Source organism: Neopsephotus bourkii, unplaced genomic scaffold (assembly GCF_033783945.1).
Source record: "Neopsephotus bourkii isolate Nb327-2 ecotype Australia unplaced genomic scaffold, CSIRO-AGI_Nbou_v1 NB_846, whole genome shotgun sequence".
NCBI lineage: Eukaryota > Metazoa > Chordata > Aves > Psittaciformes > Psittacidae > Neopsephotus > Neopsephotus bourkii.
The window spans coordinates 1,729,511-1,755,175 of NW_026901342.1; the positions used below are offsets into that span (position 1 = coordinate 1,729,511).

The following is a 25,665-nucleotide window of genomic DNA, read 5'->3' on the forward strand; positions in this document are numbered from 1 at the left end:
CTAACAGGTATACAGACACTGAGCAGAGCAGAGCATTCATTGGCACTGCCAGCCACTGTTGGAGCAAAGTGCTTAAGGGATGTCCAAAATAACACCGTTAGTAGATCAGAATAATAAGGCAGAAGCAGAAAAATTATAAATATCTAATACTATATTTTCTGCAGTACTGGAGAAGAAATGTGAAGGAAATATGCACCTTTCTTGTCATGATTTGCAACAAGAAAATACACTGCTGTCATATTTTGGACAAATTCTGGACTATATTTTTAGAGGTTATTTTTATATTCACAGCCTTGCAATGATCAGTACTTTTTGGACACTGATGCCTCAAGGGCAGCAGTCTGTGTCTGTACAACACTGCTGTTGAATGGGAAACTTTAGTTCCTGCATGACAATAAGCTGACAATGATTTTAAGGAGATATATGCAGCAACATAAAAGAGGGGACTAACCTCTGAACCACAAAAGGATCTTTCTGTCTATCATTTTCCTAGGAGGAAGTGAACACTGGTTACATGTTGGCATACTCACAGCTAACTGATTTCCAAACTGGCTTCTGCCCAGGAAGCTGGATACCATTAGAAGGAACTGGTGACACTGGAACTGTCTCAAATGTGGGCTGATAGGCAAGGAAAAACGATCAGACTGCAGTGAAGGTAAACGTCTATGGACAGAAACTGCTACAGTTCAAGCAATCATTCTCATCTTACACTCCTTCGCCAAGTTTAAACAACCTGTTGTGATTCTCCAGAGTACATTTTTCATAGCCAAGCCTGAGAATTAATCTTCCCTAGGCTGCATAGATTTGGATTATGTTGAGGTCAGTAATATTGCAGCTCACTGTAGCTAATGAGTCTTATCCTATATAATGACTGAAATTAGCCAAGTAAATTGCTGTACATAATTGTACTAAGTGAAAGGTCCTTGTCAAATTATAATCCATCCTGCTTTTAATCATTTTGGCAACAAATCTTTTTGAGGACTCTCTGACACATGTTGTATATCCGCTGCTTCCAAGCACCTGTCAGAAATCAAGCCAATCGCTGCCTTTCCGGATTTGGACACCAACAGGTTGTTGGATGGATGTCCTCCCATAGGTTATATGCTAATGTTTTATCAGTGAACTGCAAAAAAGTTTTAGGAAAAAAACCCTGACCTTTTCCATAGTCCAGTTAGTTTCTTTCCACTCCAGAAATCATTCTGCACTGTATGAAAATGGCAGAAGCATGTGTGGTACAGCAGAAAAGGGGCTCAGAAACCCAGGGGATGACTTTGAAGCACTGCCACCTCTTCTTGGCAGCAGAGTTATGCCCTTGTTCTGTGTGGTTCTGGGACTCATAAATACAAATCTGAGTGTTTATAAGTACACAGGGCAGTAGCAGCTCATCTGCATTATCTTGGGTAAAAAATACCCCAAAACCAACAAAGACAGGAATTTAAAAAATGCTCTGAAGGATACTCAGTGAAAATAGCTATGTCCCAAAGCAGTTTCGTATTTTCCCCTTTGTCTTCTGAAGCCTGGTGGGAGCCCTTAGAGCTACTCCTTTGTGAAATCTGATGCCTCACACTGTCTCTAGCCCCCACTCCCTCCCCCTCCCCCCCCCCCATTGGAGCTGCTCCAGCTTTCCATCGGAACCTGTCCCCGTGATCCCCCAATAGCTGCTCTTTAAATTGCTAAATTGACTGTTTATCAACAAGCAGCAATGCCTCAGGGCAGAAATTTTGTCTTCCCCACTTGTAGCCAATGCACAGGAGCAACATTCAGGCTGCTAAAAAATGTCAGATATTCAAAAGACAGGCAGCTCTTCCAATTGGAAGCCTGAAATGTTGCAGTTGCTTTATTCAATCTTATCCTCTGAGCTATTTGGGTAACAAAGTCAAATGTAACATGAATAAAATCTCTCCTGAGACAGTCCATTCAATGGTCCACAAACTTGATAGCAAACAGGATTTGAGTCACATGGACTTCCTTTGCCAGAAGACTGTAAGGACCATTGATTTTTCTAAAAGGAGAACTGTAGGATGCTTTTGTGATAAAATCCTATAACATTTACACAAAAGGTTTTAGGACAATAAAAAAAGCATTACAAATTTCAGGTGGGGATATGGAAGTGGAGGGGATGGTTAACCCAGCCTCAGCAATTTGGGAAAATCAAACATAGAAGTAATCACTCTGCTGCTTAAGGTCCAGATGGAGAAATTAATGGTAGCAACTGGCTCATGTACTTTCACTGCCCAAAATGCCCGACCCTGTGAACAGTATTCAGAATAGATATGCAGTGAGTCAAGTTTATTAAGGAAGAAATCCTTCCAGCCTTGTTATACAGATGAAATCAATAGTGAAGCAGCTGCAGTAACCAGGTTTTGTTAAGCATGGTGAAGCTGGCAAAGGGGAGCTGACAGTACAACTCTGCTTCACCACCCAGCAGTGTTTGCAACAGTCTTCAGCCTGCTTTAGCTTGTGGCAATTGAATAACGTGAACCATATACAGTATCAGGGGTAGCTACTCTTGGTCTCATTTCCCAGCCTCCACAGTGAGAGTGTATAAAGAAGCTATATCTACGTCTCTTTTGTGAAAATCTCTTCCAAACAGGACCCCCCTCCTCCCCGTTTTGGGGGGGTTTTTTAGATCTTATGATAATACGATAGAAAGGGAAGACTGGGAATAAAACCATTTTAATGCATGAATTTTAAAGATCCAGATTATATCTTCAGTAAAAAAAAGGAGATTAAAAATCTTTGCAAGCTTGTGTCTTAATGACTGTGAAAGGCCAAGAGTCAAATTATGTCTTTAACTAAATTGGAACAGCTTTATTCATTTGGCTGGGGCTTCAGCAAAGGCAAGACTCCTCATATCCTGATTTCTGACTGAAAGTGTTTCATTTGACAGTTCTCGTTATCCAGTACTAAAAGTGAGCCCAGTCTTTACTTGCACAATATAGACAGGAATTTCCAATTGGAAGAGGAAACCAGAAGAGCAAGAAAAAGACGGAAATTAAGTAGACAGCTCTTCAGTAGCTATCCTTATTGTAGAGGATGCAAAACAAAATCCTTGGAGCACCAAAGCAATCACATTCTATCATCAGTCCTGCAGCTAAGTAAAATAAAGACAGAGAAGGATAGCCTTATGGCTCTGGTTAGGATACAAGTTGCTCATGCTTTGGATATTTTCATATTTCTAAGTGCTGTCATCACAAATACCTATTCATGCAAATATCTCTGGGTTAGTTAGTGATTCTTCTTTAATTAGGACATGATTTCCTCATGCATTGTTCAAGTGAAGTGCTCCTCCAACTCTTGCAGAGTTTTGGCTGATCACAGTGTACATGATTGGGCTGTTAATGAGCACAATGTTTCATTTCCTCCCTCCAATAACAAAATCAATGTTTCGCCCCCCATTTATATTCTGCTGTTGATTTTTCTAGCCTTTGAGCGCTAGCAAAGCCAATAGCTTTTGATGGAAGCAGCGGGATACCAGCAGTAAGGAAAATCAGGCCACAGTGATTAATAAACCAGCCAATTTAGATCTCCGTGGCTGGCTGTTAAGCTTGCTGTGTGTAGGCCTGTCTGAAGCAGACCAGAGGCATCTTCACTGGGGCAGGCTACTCCACCAAGGCATCAGTCTTGGAGAGGCGAGCTACTGCAAGTGCTGCATTTTGCCCCAGGGATCACAGCACCTTTCCAAGATGGGCAAACCAAAACCCACAAAAAAAAAAAAAAAAAAAAAATTAAATATGTCTTAATTTTCTTTCATTTCAATCCACTTGGGCTGTTGAGGGAACACTCCTGCTCTGAGAGGATGAACTTCAAGGCAGGATGAGGGAAAAGCACCTTTTGCTCTACGTTGACCCCCACAGAGGTAGTAATAGCAAACATCTAGTAGGTAGGTGTTTTTCAGAACAGAGAGAAGAAAACAGGGCAAATCCCTCATCTTCCCCTCACTGGATGACAGCTATTCTTCAGTGTCCCCTAAATCTCATCTCAGGTGACCCTAGTGAGCTAATCACCTTTTCTCTCATCATTAGCCACACAAGAGAGTAATCCATCCTCTGATCCATTCCTCTAGGCTCCTTCAATGCTTAGGTTGTTGAGAAGGTGTAAATCCATCCTCCTAATGGGAAGGATTATAGAATTATGTGAAACAATTAGAGCTGTTTTGCTATTTGCCGCAGATGTGCTTCTTCCCTTCCCAACTAAAAAGCAGGATGAGAAAGCAAAACTCCTGCACGTCATTTCAAGCAGGCTTTTTACCAGCCTCTCTTCAGCAGCTGTGCTGAAAAGATGTGCCCCTCCCTGTTCCCTGTTCCTCTTCTTTTTTGGCTGGGTTGTTTTTAATGTGGATAGCTTTCCCAAAGTGATTCACCAACAGCTGCAGTGCCATGCCCAAAGAGGCAAGACAGTGTGAGGCACTGCTTCAACTGATACCCCTTTACAAAGGACAGCTTGGGAAACCCTCAGGTCAGGGCACAAGCCCCCTTGTAGTGTGTCCATGAGGAGCTGATAATTAGAACAAAGTTTCTAAATCCCATAATAAGCAGCAGAGATAGGAGCAATAGTGGGAATGTTAAAATTGTGCTGGGAATCTTTCACGCTTTTAAAAATATGAACTGTTTCACAGCTCATTGCAGGGAGGTGATGGTGTGCTCTGCAGCTGTGTTTGTGTATTTGTGTTTAACATTTAGGTAAGCACCCTGCAGAACTGCATATTTCTGTGGGAAAAAGAATTAGATGTCCTAATTACTTATGTGGTCTTGTCTTTCAGGCTTTCACAGTACAGAACTATTAAGTGAACTGAATTTCAGAGGAGATAAAACAGTGATTTGAAGGGTGATAGTTCTGAAGCTTCTGATTCCTTTAGCAAGTAAGAAACAGGAATTGAAAAATATGCAAGTGAAAACCAGATCCATAATGTGCCCATCTGAGAGAACTGGTACGCTTATTATTTGGCTGATTGAAATTTATTAGGAAACTTAAGCTTTTTTATAATTATTTAAATTTTTAAACACATTAATGTTTACAGATACTTGAATCAGGAGAAGTGTTCTAATCTAATAAGAAGTGCCATCAGCTTCTTAATGTTCATGCAAACATGCCTGATGATTTCTCATGCAAGAAAACCTGCCTACAGGAAACTACTGGATGCTTCTAGATACATTTGTGGGATATGTGCAAGAGGTTCAAAATAGCCCAGATATGTACACTGGAGACAATAAGTTACCTCCTCAACATTATATCTTTGCAATTTTAATATAAATATGAAGCTACAATTTTGTTTCCCAATTTTGGTTTTAAATTTATCCAGGATGCAAGCCTTGAGGAGAAGGTAGGACAAACAAAAAAGGACAAAACAATTTCATAATGAAAAAAATTCTTGGAGTTTTGTAGTGGCAAGAATTTTAATATTAATTTCAAAGGTGAGCTTACTGATGGCTCCCATTTAAGATATCATGAGTGACATATGTAAGGTCGTGCATGCGATTTTTTTACATTGGACTAATTTCACAGAGCTGAATGCATTCACAAAAATCAAGATGTGTAGGGATCACCAGGAGAAAGTGGGTGAAAAACATCAGAGGCAATGCTCATTTCTGAAGCCGTGAAGCAAATTAACAGTTAATAGATTTTCATTTGCTATGTATGTGAAATGTAACTGCCAGTGTACAAGTTGCAATCATGCTGGCAGGGGTTTAATTGCTTATGCATATTTGAAGCCCAGTTGCTTCATTAGAGGAGTTTTACTTCACCATTGAGATTGCTGAGTAAATAGCAAGTGTCCCCAGAAGCCAGCAAAAATCTGAATAGCTGCCAAGAGTAACTCACCAATTTCCAAAAACTAAGGGAGTAAATGTTAGTCTTGATAGGAGATTGCAGGAGGAAGGCTGGCAACAAATACCACATTATGTTACAGGTTAGCTGCAAAACTCTGCACCACCTATTTTTTGGTTTCTTCCTTTCCTCTCAAAATGTAGAAAATACAACATTAAAAGTCTGAACTTAGTGTTGGAAACTGCTACTGGCTGTCCGTACATTGTCAGCAGAAAAGGGTTCCTGTCTGGTAGAAGCTTTGATGAGCTACTTGCAAAATGCATATAAATCAAGCTCAAAGGCATTTGTTAGGATGCATTAGCTACTTACAGAGGAGTCACTGGTGCCAAAGATATCGCGCACATCCCGGACTGTGTGCTTGTTCTTCTTCCTCAGGGTCTGAGTGTAAGTGTTGTACCTTTTCTGTACGGCAGCAGCTTGAGTTCGGGTCAGAGTGGAGAGCAGGGCCTGGCCATCCTCCTCTTCGGCACCCGAGATCAATGTAGATAAACCTACGTCTTGCAGCCATTCTGCCTCCAACTCCCCTTCTGTGGAGGAAGAGAGCGTGTTACCAGGCCTGGTAAGGGAGGAAGAAGGGACTGAGGGAAGAGTGGTGGCATGGTAGACTGCTGCCTTAGCCTTTACCTCAAGAAGACTCCAATTCCAATCTTTCTTAGGCCACAAGTGTAAGCAAATTTAGTTTTTTCAACATACTGTCAATTTTCAGTTTGGCAGTGTCTGCACAGGAGAGGCTTAGGAAAAGAACAGAAGAGGAACTTTTAACCTGAGCATCAACATGTTTGTGTGAAGAAGGCAGGAGAGTAACTAATCTGACATGGCAGGGTAAAACTAAGCCCTCATTCAAGAATATAAATCTCCTCAGTTACCGTTTATACCCTGTTTTACCAGTAAGCCATTTGGCAGGTGGAAATTAAATTGGTATTCCAACTAAAATAAGCAAAAATGCTGAATTGATGTATACAACAGAATAATATATTTGCACATTAAAGATAATATTTGACATGTCAGAGAGTCATCTATTCATCAGACACGTAGTGAAGATGCCACACTGAGAGAAATGTGATGTCCTCCTGGTCCAATAGCCTGTTTTGAACAAGATGAGTAAGAGCTGGAGCTGCTCACTAAAGAGCAAGGATCAGTTAGCGGTAGGTATCAGAGGCCAGCTAGGGGTGGAAGATGCGAAAGTAGCTATCCTAGATATCATCCTGATTAAAAAAAAAAAATAAAAACTGTTTAGTATTCTACACCCCAGAATTTCTTGATATCTTGACTAGTGACTAGCATCTTCTTTGATCCTGTTCAATACTTGTTTCTCAACTGGTTCAACACTGCAGTTGGTTCCATAGTGAGATTATACACAGTGTACAAAAGCATTTTCTTTCCTTACTCTGTCGGACATAGGGGAAGCTTCTGGCATCTACTCATGGAACCACACCTGCAGACCTCTCCCTGCCACCAAAACCTTGCCATGCAAAGCCAATACAGGGCTTCAGCTAGATACCTGTTACATTAAATGTTATCCTCTGTCAACGTAGGACAGAGAGAAGTTCCTGATGTACCATCTCTAAATAATTCAGTAATTCTAAATTTTTCTATAATTGCTTTTTTGTCTGCTTTTAAAAGTAATCAATCATAGTATTTTAACATTTCTCTTCATTATAGGAGCTTTTGAGGTCTTTTGTTTTAGTTCTCTGGACAATCCCAGCTCAACAATATGCTGTTTGAGACAAGACAATAACTGCATTCCAGCTTTGACTAAAGAAGAGATATTACAAACAAACATGTCAAACAGGAAATAGACTAATTTGCAGCATGCTCTATAAAACAACTAGTCAATGCACTTATTGTTCTTGTCCCAGCACTGGTCTTAATGGTAGGCTGGTATTTCCACTCTCCCTTTACTGCCTCTTCTTGACATCAGAATGCAGGCAGATTGATAGATACCAGTTTGCTGCACTTTGGCAGTTAGATACACAAAAGAAAATTACAGGACTGGACCACAGGGACAAGTGAAAGCATCTGACATGTACAATCACTGACTTTGTTGTTAACTGCCTTGTCTCTTTACAAAGCTCTACAAAGGTATCTGCTTCTCTGCACCCTGCTTTGTGTTAGACAGGGGTATAACAGGCCCTGTATCCCCTGAAACTTGCCTATGCTCCAATCCTTTCTGTATCCACAGATATGATGACAGTCTGTTCCTTTCCCTTCTTTGTAAGCCTTGAGCCAAGGGTTCTTCTGCCATCCTCCCCCTTCTTTCTAACAAGGTTTTATTTCTGTGTGCTGTAGTTCTAGCCACATCCATTCATGTTTCAGTTTCTTAATTATATTCATTTTGGCTTTTGTCCTGACATATTCTTCCCAAGAATTGAGTTTTTAATCAAACTTGGCTTTCATGATGCTATGAAAAATAGTAAAGCAGACATAAAATTCTGTATGCCTACCAGCCACCCCTGTAACTTGTTTTCTCTGGCTTTTGCCTTTTTCCTGTTCCAGCCCCTCACAAACAATAGACCAAGGAATAGCAACAACAAACAGAGAAGCAAAACTCTTAAAGAGAAGGAATTTCTGCATTTAAAACCCTCAGAATTTTATGATGCATAGCTTTAAAAAAAGACACCCCCCCCCATGTTGTTTTACAAAACACTTTTTATAGTGGTAGCTGCTTATACAGCAGGGTCTTGATATTGCCAGACATGTAAGAAAAACAGAGCTACCCTCTAGTTGGTAAGTCTCTTTTCCTCTGATGTTTTTCCTTGCTAGGAAAGGCATGTGCCTTTCTTTGAATTTGTCAATTATAACCTCAAGTAACTCACAGCATTGCATCCTTGTAGCACCAAGTTTTAAAGCAGTTCTGCATATCACTGCCATCTTAAATATTCCATGGCTTCCTCTTCCCTTACATTTACATCCCTTGTATCACTTGCTATGCTGACCTTCTTTCTTGTCCATAGTTACTAATGTCAACAGAGTAAATGTGCTGATGTCTTCCCTTTACACATGTGGTCCAGCATAAAACAGCACTGTGGTTTTGACAATATCAGTGATGCCTGGCTGCTGTCACCCTTTGGCTTCCTTCTTAAGGATTCTGCATCTCTTCCTCTCAAAGACATAATAAAAGGGTGATGAATATTTGCTTTTATTTTGCTTTGAGGATTTCCACATTGATTTTCAGTGTTTTCATCCTCAGTAAGGAGTATTATCCTATTAGGAGCTTAATAGAACTACTCACTATTATTTCCAAGATTTATTATCCCAGACTGAATGTATGCCTGAGGTTAATAACTAGAAGAAGCATTGCCTGATTTTATGTGTGTGTATACAATATACATGTGTTTGAAACAACAATATGACGGTAAATGACTTGTGGAGATGTATTGCAGTTTACCTTGCTGTCTCATTTTCAGTTCAGGACAGAGGACTGAAAATCACTGCAGTGTAATGATATGTAACTAGACAAAGGGTAACATAGGATTGCACCAGAGTTTGCAGTGTTGTGAAGATTTAGCTCAGGAGTGATGAAACTGATTGAAAAGTTTCCGAGAACATGGAAAATGGGCTCCTGTATTACCTTGTCCTACTAACTTACGCACCTTAGCAACTCACAGATATGTGGCATTCCCTCAGCCCTGCAGAAAATTCAGGGAAACCCAGTTTACAGTGACAATTGTATGAAGGGGACACTGAGAGTTTCACAATTTCTTTCTGGGGTCTCCAAGCTGAAGAGTATGATCAGACAGGAATTTTCCCAGCAAGGTCAAACTGATTGTGGCAGATCGCTCTTCTGCCTTCCCATAACAATAACCATAAGTTTCAGTGTTACACCTTGGCTTATTTTTATTTGAAACCACATGCCATCACAAAAAAATGCAGTTTGGATTTAAGCTGCCAGACCATAACCCTCATTGCAGTCCAAGACTTCTGGTAAACAAGTGTCTTCTTTTGCTTCTAGGAGACTCCTACTGGGAACTAGCAAGTGGGAGGTATTCCCCATGGAAACAGTACATAGTTGGAGCTAGGTATCTTTGTGAGGGATACTTATTGTAACTGATTATGATTACATATTTGGTTGTTTAATAAAGTTTTCCCTCTTTTTCCTGGTAGCAGAATTAATGACATCCCGTTGCACATCAAGGTAAGAAAAATACATTGTCACTCATGTTAATAATTGCATAGGAAGAACACGCCATTGTTTCAAAATCTATCCCTAGATCAGTAGTTACCAGACTAGTGGCTGTGTTGCACAAAAGTGTTGAAGCAGTTATCGGTGGGTCGTGACCTCGTTTTCATCATATAGTAACACCTGGTATTTTGTGTTGCACAATATAATGCATTTGTAAGTGGGGTCATAACTGGAAAAAATGAGAACTGCTGTTCTAGATGCTATCAAATAATCTAACCCAAAGTTGCATTGCAACAAGCTAGTGCAGACTATTACACATTTTTCCAAATATATTATGAAAAAGGAGAGGGGAAAACATTAAGGTAACAGAATGAAATCGTAATACCTTCAGCATAATTTGTGTAAGTGATGAATGAATTTTGACAAGTGGGGAGTCTGAATAACTTAAGCATCCATTTACTCAAAATTAACTCTAATCTCTCTTTGAATTATATTTGAATTGAGCAATCTCAAATGGGCAGTTATCAAATTTCTGATAGCACCAAATGATATCTAACTAAAAATTGCTTCAAGAATCTTGTAACTTATAAATCCAGCCAAAAGGTAAAAAATCTAAAATTCCAGTACACTTAAAGAGCTTTGTGACCCTTTTATATCTTTTGGTTTAGTTTATTTAATGCTGGAGATAAAGTTTTCATTTAGTGCTTCTCTGTTCTTACACCATATCTATCCTTTTGAAGCACAAATAAGATCAATACAAAAAAACTTCAGAAGTCAATTACCAGCCCCAGTGCATGAACCAGACTGAATTATTGTTTCTTTCCAGTAACATCTTGTAGATTTACTGTGATATTTGGGAGTGGAGCTACAGTGACCATAGACAGAGCCTATCACTTTTGCTCATACTGGGAGACACAGTGAGGGAGATCAGGGCATGACTAAAGAGACAAGGCAAAGCCAAGGCATGAGGAAGAAGCAGTGTTTGTGTGCTCACCATCAGCAGGTTTGAACTCCAAGAGTGTTGCTTCGTCAGATCCATCTTCACTGCTCTCCTTGATGCTCTCAACTTCGCACCAGAAGTCCTCCATGGAGGTGCTGTCCATGGAGGCCTGTGAGTTGGAGCGACTGAATGCAGGAGGAGGTGCTGACTCATTGGAAAGCATCCTGTTGATTCTTCGACAACGAGAGAAAGACTTTCTGAAAAGGGAGAGAAATGAAATTAAATATGTCTCTCTGTCAGGCTAACTTTTACCATATACACAGAGCACGCAATTAAGGCTTCACCTGTGACTGTGCAAGGGAGCAGGGAACAATCTCTTGGAGGCCAGTGCACAGTTCCTGTGGTCACCATGATTTCTGCTGCTCATAATAGTTATGGTTGGAAATTTATTTTCAATCTAATCTAATGATTTACCTCTTTAATGTCCTTTAGTGTTTTACACACCTGGAGGGGGAATCACAAGATGCAGTTTCTATTTCTAACACTGATACCCATCAGATGAGACACTGGAAAAGTATTTTAAATTCTTTGTGCCTCAGTTTCTCTTTTTTATCTCTTCTTGTTTGCTTATTGGCTGAAATGCTTTAGTGCAAACTTATTCGGAGAAAAATAATCTGACTCGGGAACTGTTAAATATTTTACAAACTCATCTTGGCTCCAGAAAAGAATTAGAAACATGAAATATTTTAATTCAGAAGAATAATTACATTTTATTTGAAAACCCTGAAAAGTACTCATTTTTTCTTGAATTGAATTGTGTTAAAAGAAACCTTAGCAAAATACGTCTTTGAAATGAAGTATGTTTTAGGCCAAACAGGAGGTTTCCATCACATGTTAAAAAAAACTATGATTCACTAAAAATCGAATTTCAAGTTATGATTCCGTACAGTGATTGAATCAAAAAGAAGTTTGTTCCTTATTCCTTTATTCTCATCTTTTTCCGGTGTAAATTCTTGCACTAGAAAGCAGTTATATACGTTCATTCAAAATCTTACAAAACACCCATCATGAAAGTCTTGCCTGACTTTGCTCTTTAACATTACTATGACTGCAATATTGTAAGCAGCTTTTGTAAGTATAATTGCAATGGTTACAGTAAACTGTAATAATAACCACAATAATATTTGTAGAAGGTGCTAGAAGGTAACATAATTATGGCAGAGAGCTAGATTACAGGAATTAATGGAAAATTCTGACATGAGGTTTTCTGGCCTTCACTTATCTGACTTAATTCAAACAACGCAGTTTCCCTTTCTCTTCCTTTTCTTTATGGCATCATCCTGCCAACAGGCCTTTGTTTAAAACCACAGGCATCACTTTTACTCCACTAAAAAAATAGATGCTTCCTTTTCAGAATTTCCCTCCTTGTCAAAGTTTTCATAATGGATGTATAAACATATTATTTAATAAAGCTGACTGGACATGTTTCTCCCGCTTCGTGCTGCTGCCTGTGATGAAAATTCCCTTGTCAGCAAAGGGCTAGCTGCTGTCTTGAGACTCCTGGAAGCTCTGTGCTTTGTCTGGATAGTCCCAGGCAATTCCTTCTGGGTTAGGTCTGAGCCCCAGGTTGAAGAGCTGTGGTGGAAACAATGGAGCACAAAAAATCTAGCCGTGAACATTATTTGTGCTTTAGAAAGTCAAAGCTCAGGCACTTGCCTCTTTTTGAGCACAAGGTAGTACTTTTCCTCGCTTTTTTACCTTCTTCCTGGTAGCAGAATTAATGACATTATATTGCACATCAAGGTAAGAAAAATAGAGATGATTCAGTTGTTGAACCTGTCGTTGTGCTCTTGGTCAGCTGCTAGGAAACAATGCTTTTTGATGGGGACAATATTTCAGCAGAAGAAAATGGACTATGGTGCTGTAGAGACACGTTCTCCAGGAAAGTAGTACTATTTTCAGTGTTTCTATCCTTTTTTGCCTCATCAACAGCAAATGATTGTTTACTTTTAAACATAGCACTGAAACTGTTACTGTTTTAATTAGAACAAGGCACTGTAACCAAATCTGAAAGGAATTTGTGACACAAGTGTGGTTAAAGCTATTTAAGTACTTTCCATGTAGCTCTCTCCCTGGGGAGACGGAGTGTTTCAGTCAGCTTTTGTTCAAATGACTGTGGTACCTGATAAATCATAATTACTGACATTACGTATCTGGATTTTTTTTGCCTCTGTTTTGTTTGTTTGTTTTAGGGTTTTTTGTTTTTGTTTTTTTTTTTTTTAAATGGATTCACCTATCTCTCTTCACTGCATCATCATCAGCAAGGAAAAAACAAAAAGTAGGTCTCACAGGACTTAAATATAATCAGATAATACCTCACCAAGTGTCCCCAAGCTGAGACTTTAACCAGCATAAGCAGAACCCCTAAGAAGAAGCCAGAAAAAATCTTTCTGGCTGGGAGCTGGTGGGATGGGGGAAACAGCCAATTGCTTACTGCTGTGCAAAGCTGTGCTCTTTTGTTTTAAAGGTGATAGTGAACACAAACAAGGAAAAAGGCAAAACTTCCTGGCACTCCAGTGGCATCTGGGACCCCTTCTCAGTGGGCACTGTACTGCTGATGCTGGTGCCTATCCTCCAGCTGCAGCCTGTCCCTCGCCATCCTCCTCTTCAGACTGGGGCTCTGCCTGAGACCCCCATGCTACTGCCTACTGAGCAATTCATATCCCTGTTCAGTTCAAACCTTTGTGAAAAATCAGTCCCTACATCTGCTATATAGCACATCCCAAAGCTGCCACACCAGCAAGCACAGGAAGGAATGCTCTTGCCAGTCTGGAATCAAAAACGTGCTGAGATGAGAAGAGGGCTTTTTCCCTGATAGCATCCCTGACTCCCATCATTTAGTCATGGTCAGGGAATTTAAACATTTCCTGCCCTCCCAGAGTGAATTTTGACCATGACCCTTGTGCTCTTCACACACCATACCATACTGATCCTTGGGCTTTGACTTCATCAGCATTTCAGACAGCTCTCAAACCAAGGCTTTTTATTTCACCATATTAGGAAGAAAGAGGCTTGGCGGCTTGTTTCTTTTGTCCCCACAGTGAGCCTGCTATTTTGTAATATTACCATACCAAAAAGCTAAATGCAAAACAGATCACGTAGCATGGCAACAACTGCTGTGACAACCAGCTTAACGAAATACGTCTAAGGTTCCCGGGTAATTAATGTGCATTTACGACAATATTAAAAGTATGGAGCTTATTTGGAAAATCAGCTGAACAAAGTCTCCTGAGAACCTCATATATGAGGCTTGTTATCTCAGCCTGGATTAAATCAAGCTGTGCAAAAGTCCTGTAACAAGAAAGGTTAGGCAGAGGTGCCTTATCCTTATTGGTAAACAGTTGAAGCTTGCTTCCAGGTGGTCTGCTACAAACCTTCTGCAATTATTCTGAGTCTGCCTATTAAAACCCCACATGTCTGAAAAGACCTCCAGCCGCCATACTGACCCATATACCTGTGGGTTTTGTCCTGGAGGAAGTGGTCTTGCTTTTATGTGATAATGGCAGTTGTCTCCATTTCCTCCAGCCAAAGCTGCTCAAAACAGTTTCAGGAAAAAAAAAAAAAAAAGGCAAAAAATCCTTCCAAGGAAGCAAAACATATTCTTCATTGCTTTTAATTCATTCTTGAAGGACACTGAATGAGCACTGACACAGCAAGCTGCCTGCCTGCCTCAGAAATAGCTCAGCAAGCCCAGGTTGCCTGTCACCTGTAGCAAACCTCTGTTTCCAATACTGCTTCACCTTCAAGGCTTTCTGGCTTGTTTTCTCTTTTTCTCATTGTCTGTACAGATGTTTACAAGAATAAAATGTTTTTACTAAGCTGAATCTGTTGTTCTTACAGAAAAGTTGAACCCCAGTCTTATTGGCAAGTAACAGCCATGAAGCTGATGTTCAGTTTCATTTGCTCCCTCACACACACATGCAGTGGTAGGCTAATCTGAAAGGCTGACTAAATTAAATGCAGGAGGGATCTCAGATCCTGGCTTCCTAGATGGAAAATAGTGGGAGAGGAGGATGAAACTTAAAGAACCAAGTAAAAACTACAGACTTCTCCACTAAATGAGATGAAATTGCTTTCGGAGTGAAATGGACAAGACAAAAAAAAAAAAAAAAAAAAAACAAACTTACCCAAACCCAAAATCCTGAAAAAAAGAAAAGAAAAAAGAAGGAAGGAAAAGTATACTACAAGGGCCAATGTCATCAGAGAACTTCTGTATTACTGGATATTGGTCACAGGAGAAAGGGTTAAAGAGTGCCAGTAAGGAAAAACATGATGATATGATGTAGAAAGCTTTATGTGGAAAGATTTTTGTAAAAAAACAGGGTATTTCCATGGTGCAGAGGGAGGCTGATTCAGCTGTCTGTGACTCTGGTTTTGCCCTGGCATATGTTTACAATGATGATGAAATGCAACAGCAAAGAAGGCTTACTGAACCTATATTTTATACTGCACATATTGTGCAGAACTGTGCTACTCAAGGTCTGACAGCACACATTGATTTTAGGATAGGCAAGCCAAATCCAATAAGCAATTCTTACCCTATCCATGAAGTAAAGGTTTGTAAGACCACATGAAGAGCTGGCTTAGTGATGCCTAATGCTTGCTCACAGGCTGAGTAATGATCAAGCCAGGCTTTTGTTTTCAGCTTAATTAAGTAATGGGTAGTAAAGAATCCATAGAACAAATGAAAGCAACAAAGCCATCTTTAGATGAAAACCACTATTTAATACTTGTTTACACAGAGAGACAGGACATCTTACTCTTGTGGGTCATTATGTTTCACTTCATTCAGTGGGTCCTGAACCTGTGTTACCACAATTAGACACATTTATAGGAATGGGGAAGATGAAGGAATCAAATTGTCCTGGTCATTTTAGAACTGCAATCAACCTTTCCTGCAATCATTCTATCTGTATAGCCACTTGTCCAGCTCTTCCCAAATGTAAAAAAGGGGATGATAGCTTACATTGACAGCAGAAAAAAAAAGACATTTCTCTTTATTAAGAATTATATTTTTTTCTCTTCTGAATTGTTAGGAATCAGTCATGCACCAATCTCTCTCCCTTTATTTATTTATTTATTTATTTATTTATTTGTTGGGTTGTTTGTTTGTTTGTTTTATAAAACGTATACAAATTTCAGGCAAATGAGGAGCCCAGTAACTGGAAATGGTATTTCTGTGCACAGTTCACTTGTCTCCCAAATTTCTAATCTTCTGGTTCCTTCCTGGTGACCCTATTCAACACTGATGCTGTCTGCTCATTTCTTTCTCTTCATGCCTGTTGGTTTCTGCTCACAGAGAGGGGTATAACTCAGACAATATCCCCCCTAACTCCCTCTGCACTCTTCTGTTTCTGATTGTCTTGCAGATGTTAGGCAAGTTGTAGGCAGTGGATCCTAGATTTTCCCTGTTTTTTCTCTAACATCTATCCTAGCAAGTATTTAAGCTGTCGTGCTGATTGGTTTCACAGAGGTGTCACCTAGCCTTCCTGGTAACAGAGCAGAGTGAGAATCAGAATGGGATTTTATTTCATTAATAATCTTCTCATCCTGTTGCCTAGCAGAACTTCAAAATCATATGAATCTCATTGCTCCTTTTCACAAAGCTGAATCTGAAAATGAGCTATTACCTTACTGTATTGGCTAGACTTGAAAACACAGGAATTCAATACTTTACATGTTTTCGTATTCTACGAAATATGTTTCTGTTAGCTATTTATTTTACAAACTTGTTTAACGACTCTTAAGGTTTAAAGACTTAAAAGATTTTAATGAATTAGAAGAGATTCATTTATTTATTTGTAATACTTCTGCAATCCATCAAGGTACTAACAGGAGAAAGGAAATTCAGCTATGGAGTTTACACACCAGTGCTACCTGCCAGTATTTAGAAATGCAGTTCACCTTGGGTTCTTCAGCTCTCTCTTCCACAACTTTGTCACAAGTGGAACGGAAGTCTCCCATCTGTAACAAGGCCCACATTGTGACCACCCCATGGCTGAGCATGGAGATTGCAGAATAATCTCTCTCTGTTTGTGTGCTTCAGTGTGAGGGCTCTCACAATCAGACCCTTTGAGCTAGGGGAGTGCAGGGAATATACTCTTTAGGTATTGCCTGCTGGCAACAGTGACCTTTGGGGACGTGACCCAGACCTCTCCTCCACACAGGCAATCACATCACTCCAGTGCTGGTCCGACGAGACAGAGACAGTGCACTACATGGCTTCAGTGTGTCTGTCAAAGTCTGAAAGGGACTGTTTTTTCTTCTTCCTCCTAACAAGGCTGTTCCTAAAGGGCAGCAAGGATTCCCAAATGATTAGCACTAACAAGAGTATATTCTGTTAACCACTTTTTTTCAAGTGAATTGGAAAAGAATTCTCTTCATATACATTAAGAGGAAGCAGGATAATCTAGTTTTGAATGCAGAAGACTTAAGGACATCAGCAGATCATGGCAGAGTATGTTAAACATAATTTTCAGGGGGTATGGGCTAGAGATAAGAAGCATTTGGACATGGCCTACAGTAAGGAAAAAACTGTTTGTGAGCAGCCAGTGTAAACATCTTAAACATTTCTAACACATTTTTATTATTAAAGGTGACAAATTATTTTGTTGTGTTGTTTTTTTGGTTAAGTCTGATTGCTTATATATGAAATAAAATCTAAGGCAGACCAAACATTTCCAGAAAGAAATGTAGGCACACGGGCCATGTACTACGGGTTTAGGAAATCCCATGTTTCCAGGAAATGTTTGCTCTATTGTGCATGGGCAGTACAAATGATTTGTGTCTGATCACTGAACCCACTGGATGTGACAGGTCACTGTATCTATGCCTCAGCGCTGATGAAGGCCTCCAGGAGGAGGCCTCACTCTGCCTGCACTGCACAATTTATCCTCATGTTGAGTAGATGCCTCCAAAAATTTCAGCTGTCTGGCACTCACCCACAGAGGTCACTAGGTAGCTGAGCACCCCGAGATCCAGGGCAAACTGTTCCAATTCCCCCTGAACTGAACTTGAAATCAAAAAGTGATAGGATGAAAGGAATCAACCTCAAGCTGCACCAGGGAAGGTTTAGGCTGAATATTAGGAAAAATTTCTTCACTGAAAGGGTGCTCAGGCATCGGAACAGGATGCCCAGGGAAATGATGGAATCACTGTCCCTGGAAGTGTTCAAAAACCATGTAGATGAGGCCCTTAGTGACAGGGTTTAGTGGTGGTCTTGGCGGTCCTGAGGTAAAGGTTGGACTTGAGCATCTGAAAAGTCTTTTCTAACCTAGCTGATTCTGTGATTCTTTGATTCCATGTATGGCAGCCCTGGATTTACTGCTATAACATTACCAGGCCTTGGCATGAATTATTCAGCTAAACCACACAATAAGCACAAGGCAGATGCGTTCTGTTCTGCAGCTTGGTGCAAACGGCTACCTAGTGCTTTATCCAAAGTAGCAAGCAAAGATGAAGCAGAGTCACTTAAATGGAAAGGAGAGAAGGAAGCAAAAATGTATTAGATCCTGTTTAAACTTGAGTACTGCATGGGGTTTAGTCATGTTCACTGCATTCACTCGGTCCCTCCTGAGAGAGCTATCTGTACTAGTGAGGAAGCTCTCACAAAGGGCAGTGGAAAAGCTGTATTTCTCTTTTGTTTCCTACTGCTTTGGCAGTGTCAATTCTAAGGTAAGCAACAGCCTTGTAAGCACTCCCTGGGGACAGCATTGTCTCAAGACAACTGGAGTAAGTCAGGCCACTATGCATGCATGTGTGTGCAACTACAAACACCAAGGAGGTTAGGAAGAGTATAATGTGCAGACTAATCCTGAATCTTCTCTCACAATAAAATTGATAAGTCTTTGCCAACAACTCACACTTAGCCAGACTCATTATTTATAACACAACAGGATACAGCTAAAACTGCAGGAAATGCACAGGTTCGAGAGCACCAGTGAGGCTTAAGTCATTCAGCAAGAGAAAAAGCAAACCAAATGATACCCACAGGGATGTAAACTGGGCAGTGTTAAAAGATTTTTGGCTCTAGAAGCACAAACTAGATTTACTAGAGAAAAAGAAATACTGAAATTCTCATCAGACACGATGAAATACTGGAACAAAAGGGGTCAAGCTTTCTGCAGCTTTCAGTACAGCTTCTAACATGGCATGCATTTATTTGGTAATTGTGGAAGGATATAGACTTATTTTTATGTTAGATCATTCTAAAGGAGTTACCCTTTCAACTAGCATTACTATTATCGTTAAGGCACTCACAATATTTTTATGACCTTCTGAAACACTTCAAAAGACAAATTGAGTCATTTTGGTTGAATTAAAGTACCAGTGTAGAGAACTGGACCCTGCTATCGACTGGAAAGCATCTAATGCATCTGCACATATTACAAGTGTAAGCCCTTTAAGCTCATGACCTAATCAATGAAGGGAGGCAGATACGTCTGGAGAGTGAACGTATAAACTAAAGTTTGAAGTTATGAAGTATGTCTTTGAAGTTTTCTTTGTGCTTCGTTTTAAGTGAAGTCCAGCTGTTACTTTCTTCCTTCCTGTAATTAATGCATCCTTTTAAGTACATGTCACCAGTCCACCCCTTACATTTCTTTCAAAGGCTTCAGGACCTAAGCAAGCAAGCAGCACTTATTTTAATGAGTTACTGGGTTTTCCTTTAAATGTGTTTTAATATGGAAGGCAATGACTGAGCCTCAAAATGTGAATATCTAATTTGCCTGAGGTATTCATTTATGTTTTAGTCAGGAGTGATTTTGGTTATACTGAAATTCAAAAGAAAACATTTTTAACATTGTGCGTAACAGTATTCACAGGACTGGACTGAAGTAATGTAAAGCAACACATTGAACTTTTAAAGCTAAGAAACACACATCTTACAGAGCTATTTTATTGAAAAAATTGCTTAGGTACCAAAGAAACTCTTAAATCTGACAATAGAGTGGAGAGCAATTTCACACTGTCACTATAAAAATCCTGGATCAGATTCTCAGATAGTAATAAACTGTTGCAACTCCACCATTTTAATTTATCCCTTATGTTCAAATTCAGAACATTCTTCTTTGTGGCACTGCTAATGTTAAAGTTATTGCAAATCACAAAAATTTCACGGGCAAATGTACTTCTCACTGTTAAGTTTTTTCTCAGCAGCTCTGGGTTGCTGTCAGGCAATTCTGAACTCTCAGCGTGTATTTTCCATGGTGTATTGTACTTTGTGGCATACTGAATCAGCCAGAAGGAATGAAATATTTGCTGGAAAATGCTGTAGCCAAATACAAATCAAGATGTGCACATAATTCTATTTTTTGCCACTCAAGCACATTGGTAAAGATTGTATGAGTTACTCTGGAAAGAGTCCCGAATTTGCTGAATAGACTGTTCCTTTGTTAATGAGGCTGCTTAGTAAAGCAGTGTAGATAAAGAATGTGGAATGAATAAAATAATGTAGATGAATCTTGGAGAATATCTCAAAGCACTATGTTCCTATTTTTACCTGAAGAAAAATGGTTATACATCAGCTGGAAACTGATGTATACATTAACATGGAAACGCTTCACTCAATGTTGTGAATAGTCTGCGATTTTATTCTGGATGACTTGAGGCAACATGAGGCCTCATTTCTACCTCTATTTCTACATCCATACCTCTATCTGCAGCTGTCCCAGAACCCTGCCTCTTTCCCTTCCTTTTCCATTTGAATCAGGTGCTGCTGGACTGGGTGAAAGCCTTGTGTAGAGGTGGAGTAAGGAGGGAAGCTGATAAGGGCTCTTTCTGCAGAGAGGAGATGATACCAGTGTGGCACAGGGGGACCTAACATGCAGGGAGAGGGAACAGGGTTGCAGATGATGGGTGTATTCTCACATGTTTCTCCAATAGCTTTTGGTCATCATATTTCCTTATCAGAAGAAGTCACACAATAGCAGCTTTCTCCATTCAGTTCTAAATATTTATAAAAAGCTCAGAGTCAAAGCAACCAGGGCACTTTACAACATAAAAAAAATGAATTACTAAAAATCTCAAACAGCTAGGGAATATTAACAGAAGTAAATCCTCTTGGCACTGGTGAACCAATGGAAGTTTTGATGGTGCAGTGCACATTTCACCTTCAAGCTTCAAAAAGCAATCTATATTAGAATAGGTTTTTGACCTACATTTTTGAAGGAATAAGTGAATAACTAATTTCTTGGTAATTAGTTCATATTCTTTTTGGTCAAAATTTTAGAACATTTCACTCACTTTAAAATTAAATAAGGGTATATTTTTTGGTAGCTTCCCCCATTCAGGACATCAATAACTATACAATCACAACTGTGTAAACATAAAACTGAATTTAAAGCAAAAGCTGGTAGAAGACTCCTATCAGGGATTGGTCTAGAGAATTTTCATTTATAATTTAAGTACAGAGATGTGTTGGCAGGAACCTCTTGAGTTGCCAGATGAGTCTAGTAGATTTACAATACTATGAAAGTAGTGATGATGAGATGTAAGAAAAGACAGAGCAGAGCTGAAGATGAATAATGAAAACTAAAATCTGGTGGAGACAAACACAACAGACAGGGAACACCAGCTAGAAGATCACAGGCCTCCAAAGAGCAGACATTCCTATTTTGAGAGGAAACAGTGGACCACAAAATCGAATTTAGTTTATTATACTCTCAAGACTAACAGAGGAATGAAGAGAGAAAGATAAAATAGAACCCCCCAATGCATTTTCTTATGCTTTGGCTATAAAATCCCAGTCAATGGCATATGAAAAGTTTTTGTGAACTTAAAGTGATTTCTAGGTTTATGCTAAAGAAATGGAGAGAATGTCTTCATGGAAATTGTTAAGGCAACATCCTAAATTTCAAGTGGTATTTTTCTAATTTGTGTTCAAATGTTTGTACTATGTGCCTGTGAAAAACATGACCTTTTTATGTAAAGAGCTAAATAAATCAGTGATGCTTCCAAACCACTTGGACTCCAGTGAGAGCTGGATATGTTTAACTAAGTTGCACTTCTTTACAATGCCCATAAAAAAGGCAAATAACAGAATGAGAAAACCCACCTCTTAAATAGGAATGCTACTACATGATGTACAGCAGCTTTTCGCTTTCCTTCAACTACCTTTATTTCTTTTACTTACAGTATTTTTGAGGTTTATTTGAAATACTTCATCTATGAGCACTCTGAGGGAAGCAGCAGCTTGCCAAGTATTTCAAAGCTAGCTTTTCAAATATACTGCAGCTCCTGAAGCTCTTAGAGCTACAGAGACCACTAATATTTATAAAACATAGTGCCTTTGTTTAGAGTCCTTCAGTGATGTGAGAAATTCAGAATCCTAAAAGCAGCCCTGCTCAAGCCAGCCAAATGACTCTTGCATAGGGCTTGGAAGTTTAAATGTCTTAATATTGATGTTAGGGGAGTAGGATGTAGCTCTTGAAAATCTCTGAGGATAATGAGCCCTTGCTGGAAAGATGTCTTCAAGACTCAGAAGACATAGGGAGATGATATCTCAGCTTCTTAACATAGCATCTAAACATAGGTACAAAATGCCCATTCACTTTCTCCCTGGAAGTAGAAACTTTAGATGGCCTAGAACCATGCTAGAGAGTTCAACACCGCCTTTTGTAGACATTATGTATTACAGGAAGGGATTACTCTTGGCTATTTTGACATTTACTGGTTTGCTTTGGCTTGTTTTAAGATCTGGATTTGCACCAGGTCTTGTTGGGAGAATGGAAAGAGGACTTTGGAGAATTGCCTCTTTAAGCTGTGTTGAGTTCTCCTCAGTCATAGCTGGGAGTCTAATCCCAGATATCAGATCATCATGCAGTGGGTAATAACAGCAGAACCAAGAATTTGGTAACTACTAAAACACCACAACCACTCCCTGTAGCATTTAATTAACTGTATGGGCAAGAGCTAATTCATCATAACAGGACCATGGAGACATCAAATAAGAGTTACAGAGGAAGGTAAAGTGACATCTCTAAAAACACACAGATGTTTTGCCACTGAAGAGGGTTAAAAATACAAGAGTTAGTTTGTGACTTAAAGCTATGGTACACCATAAGTAATTGAACTGCTAATCTTCTGTAAGTCCTGCAGAGGTTGGCTGAAGTTTCTAACTGAGCTTTGCCAACCCTGTACATATTCTTGGCTGGATACCCTCTAGAAAGTAATTAATATTGCTATACAAACATAGTAAATCATGTTTGAAAGTTCACATGCTCACATCAAATGAGTATGACTAAGCTGTTGTGCTCTCTGTCATTGCGGATACATGCTCTTCTTCCCGCTTCTGCCTAGATAAAAGCCATGATCCATGATGGGGGGTGAAGATTCACCAGGCATTCATACATCTTTTAATGGTCGCGTTAGATCTTTCACTGTGCAGACACTATATGAATGTTGTGAAGCTGTAATGTTATCCTTCCCGCGAGGACACCAAATTACTTATCCGTGCTTTTGATATAATGCATCTTGGCTGAACTGTTGCAGCTCTCTCAGTCTGGAAGTTTTCCAGTCAAGGGCTATATTTACATCCGTTACAATTAATTCAAAATGCTTCCACAGGATCTTGAACAGGCTAACACATCTTCATAAGTTTAATACAAAACAGAGATGGTATATAGCTTTCCATTATAGCAGGGGAATAATCATGCTTGCGCCTCTGGTTCTTTGGTTTTAGTGTCCTTGCTGGTATTCAGCCACTGCTTGGACCAGTACTTTTTCTGGACTTTCAGGCAACTATAGGTTATGCTCCCAAAAGGGACTAAGGTCAGAAGTCACCTAACTCCCATTTTCACAGCAGACTGAAGGATTCAGGAGCACAAACCCTACAGACTTGCGGGGAGAGTAAATGCTTCTGCACACAAAGTCAGTTTTGACTTAGGCTTTTAAGTCACAGAACCACTTTTGAAAATTTGCCTTCAACTTAATTGTACACCATTACACTCTTTGTTCTAAGAGTTGTTCTTTTTTCTGTGAGCATTAAGCTTGTCCAGTTTTCTGGGATTTTGATCACCTAAATTCAAGCCTTATGCTTTAAATATGGCTTTGACTAACATAGCTGTTATTTATTCATTTGCTTGGCAGGAGTTTCTGCAAGACTGCTATAAAGTCAGCCTGTTTGTATTGTATTGTACTGTTAATCTCCTTTTCCTTTATGACATACATACAGAATATCCTAAGGGGAAGATTACTATACTTACATACAAATTCATACTCATATAGAAATATATATATGAATATACAGCACAGATGGGAACAAAGGCAGGGAATATTTTAGTAACCTCATAAAAACATTTGTGAAAAAGTCTAGATAACACATAAAATGGAATGTTTTGTATGGCATGAACCAGGGGACTAACATTAATTAGTTGCTTAATGGAAGTGTATTTCAACATAAAATTGAAAGAGATTTTATTCAAAGTAGTTGGAATCATTTGGGTGGGAGAAAGATTTGTCAAATTAAGAGGCTGCTATATCATTACAATCACTTGCTCGCAACTCACAGCCTAAAGTTTTCCAAAATAATACATTTGAAAAGACTTTCTAATAAAAAATAATAGAAAGAATTGAAGAAAATGTGATGTTGCTTAGAGCTACAAGGTTTATTTTCAGCACAACTTAGTCATTATCTTAAAACAGCATCAGTAGCGGAGATTTTGTAGCTATCTAGAAACCTGTGTCCCACAGAGACTTTCCAAATCAAGAATCACTTTGTAATTGCCTTGCCTGAAAAAGTCCTAACACCAGAGTGAGCTGTCTTTTCATTGTACGGATGGGATCACCTTGACTGAGAACAAACAAAAGCAAATCAAAAAATGGGAGATCCCTCAGAATTCTTCCATTCATATGAAAAACAAGTCACAAAACACAAAAAGCCCTATCTCACATCCTTACAGAGCACTGCTGGGACTTGTAATGACACAGTTTTTTTGCTGTAGAAACTCTATTAGTGCTAGGAGTATAACTGTCCAGTAGAATTTTACAGTAATCCTCCTGATCTGATTGTCTTGTCTAAACAAATCAATCAAGAATCTAGGTAGCAAAAGTTAGATCTCCAGGGATATTAGTTGCCTGGATTTCCTTTCAGTAAGACTTCATGTTTGACAAGGGAAAACAAAAGTACTTGCTCTTTTATCCTCAGCAAAGTCAATTAAAATCTATTATGTACTCATCACATTGGACTATGATTATGATATTTGCTGCTCTGCAGCATCTGATACCATTTCAGATGACCCTTTGATTCCCAGTAGAGGCCTCATGCTGTCCCGGGGAATAAATCCTTGAAGTTTTTCCGAAAGCAAGGAGTATTATTTCTGCTGATGGTCATGACCCTAGCTCATGGTATTTTGCTGCAGGAGACTTTGGAACTGGAAAGGTTGTGCTGGCCATTTCAGTGTGTGCAAACTGCTATGGCACAAGAACTGAGAAAAGATACTCCTCAGACACTCCTGATGTTTTCTCTGGAGATGCAGAGCTGTGACTGTCACACCAGCCTGCCAGTGGCAGAGAATCCCCTGGAATTCCTCTGTGAGGGCTGAGAGATCCTCTCCGTGAGTGCTGGATTGATGGTCTCTATTTATTTAGATGGTCTCTATTTATTTAGATGATATAAACAAGCTTCCAGTTTCCTCAGAACAATGTGGATAAGTCCTAGTTTCCAGATCTTTTGAATTTCTCCAGTTTTCATTACTAGGTAAACAATTTTAGCTTCTCA

General features: G+C 39.4%; 1 protein-coding gene across 2 annotated transcripts in view; it reads right to left on the reverse strand.

Moving 5' to 3' along the window:
- Positions 1–25,665, reverse strand: part of ARHGAP28 (Rho GTPase activating protein 28) — a 72,458-nt gene that overhangs the window by 20,177 nt on the left and 26,616 nt on the right. For both annotated transcript variants that reach the window (XM_061356332.1, XM_061356333.1), the window contains 3 exons: positions 10,944–11,146; positions 6,136–6,353; positions 531–618 (listed from right to left, as the gene is read on the reverse strand). In XM_061356332.1, coding sequence (XP_061212316.1) covers positions 531–618; positions 6,136–6,353; positions 10,944–11,146 — 509 coding nt within the window. The remainder of the gene's footprint in view (positions 1–530; positions 619–6,135; positions 6,354–10,943; positions 11,147–25,665) is intronic.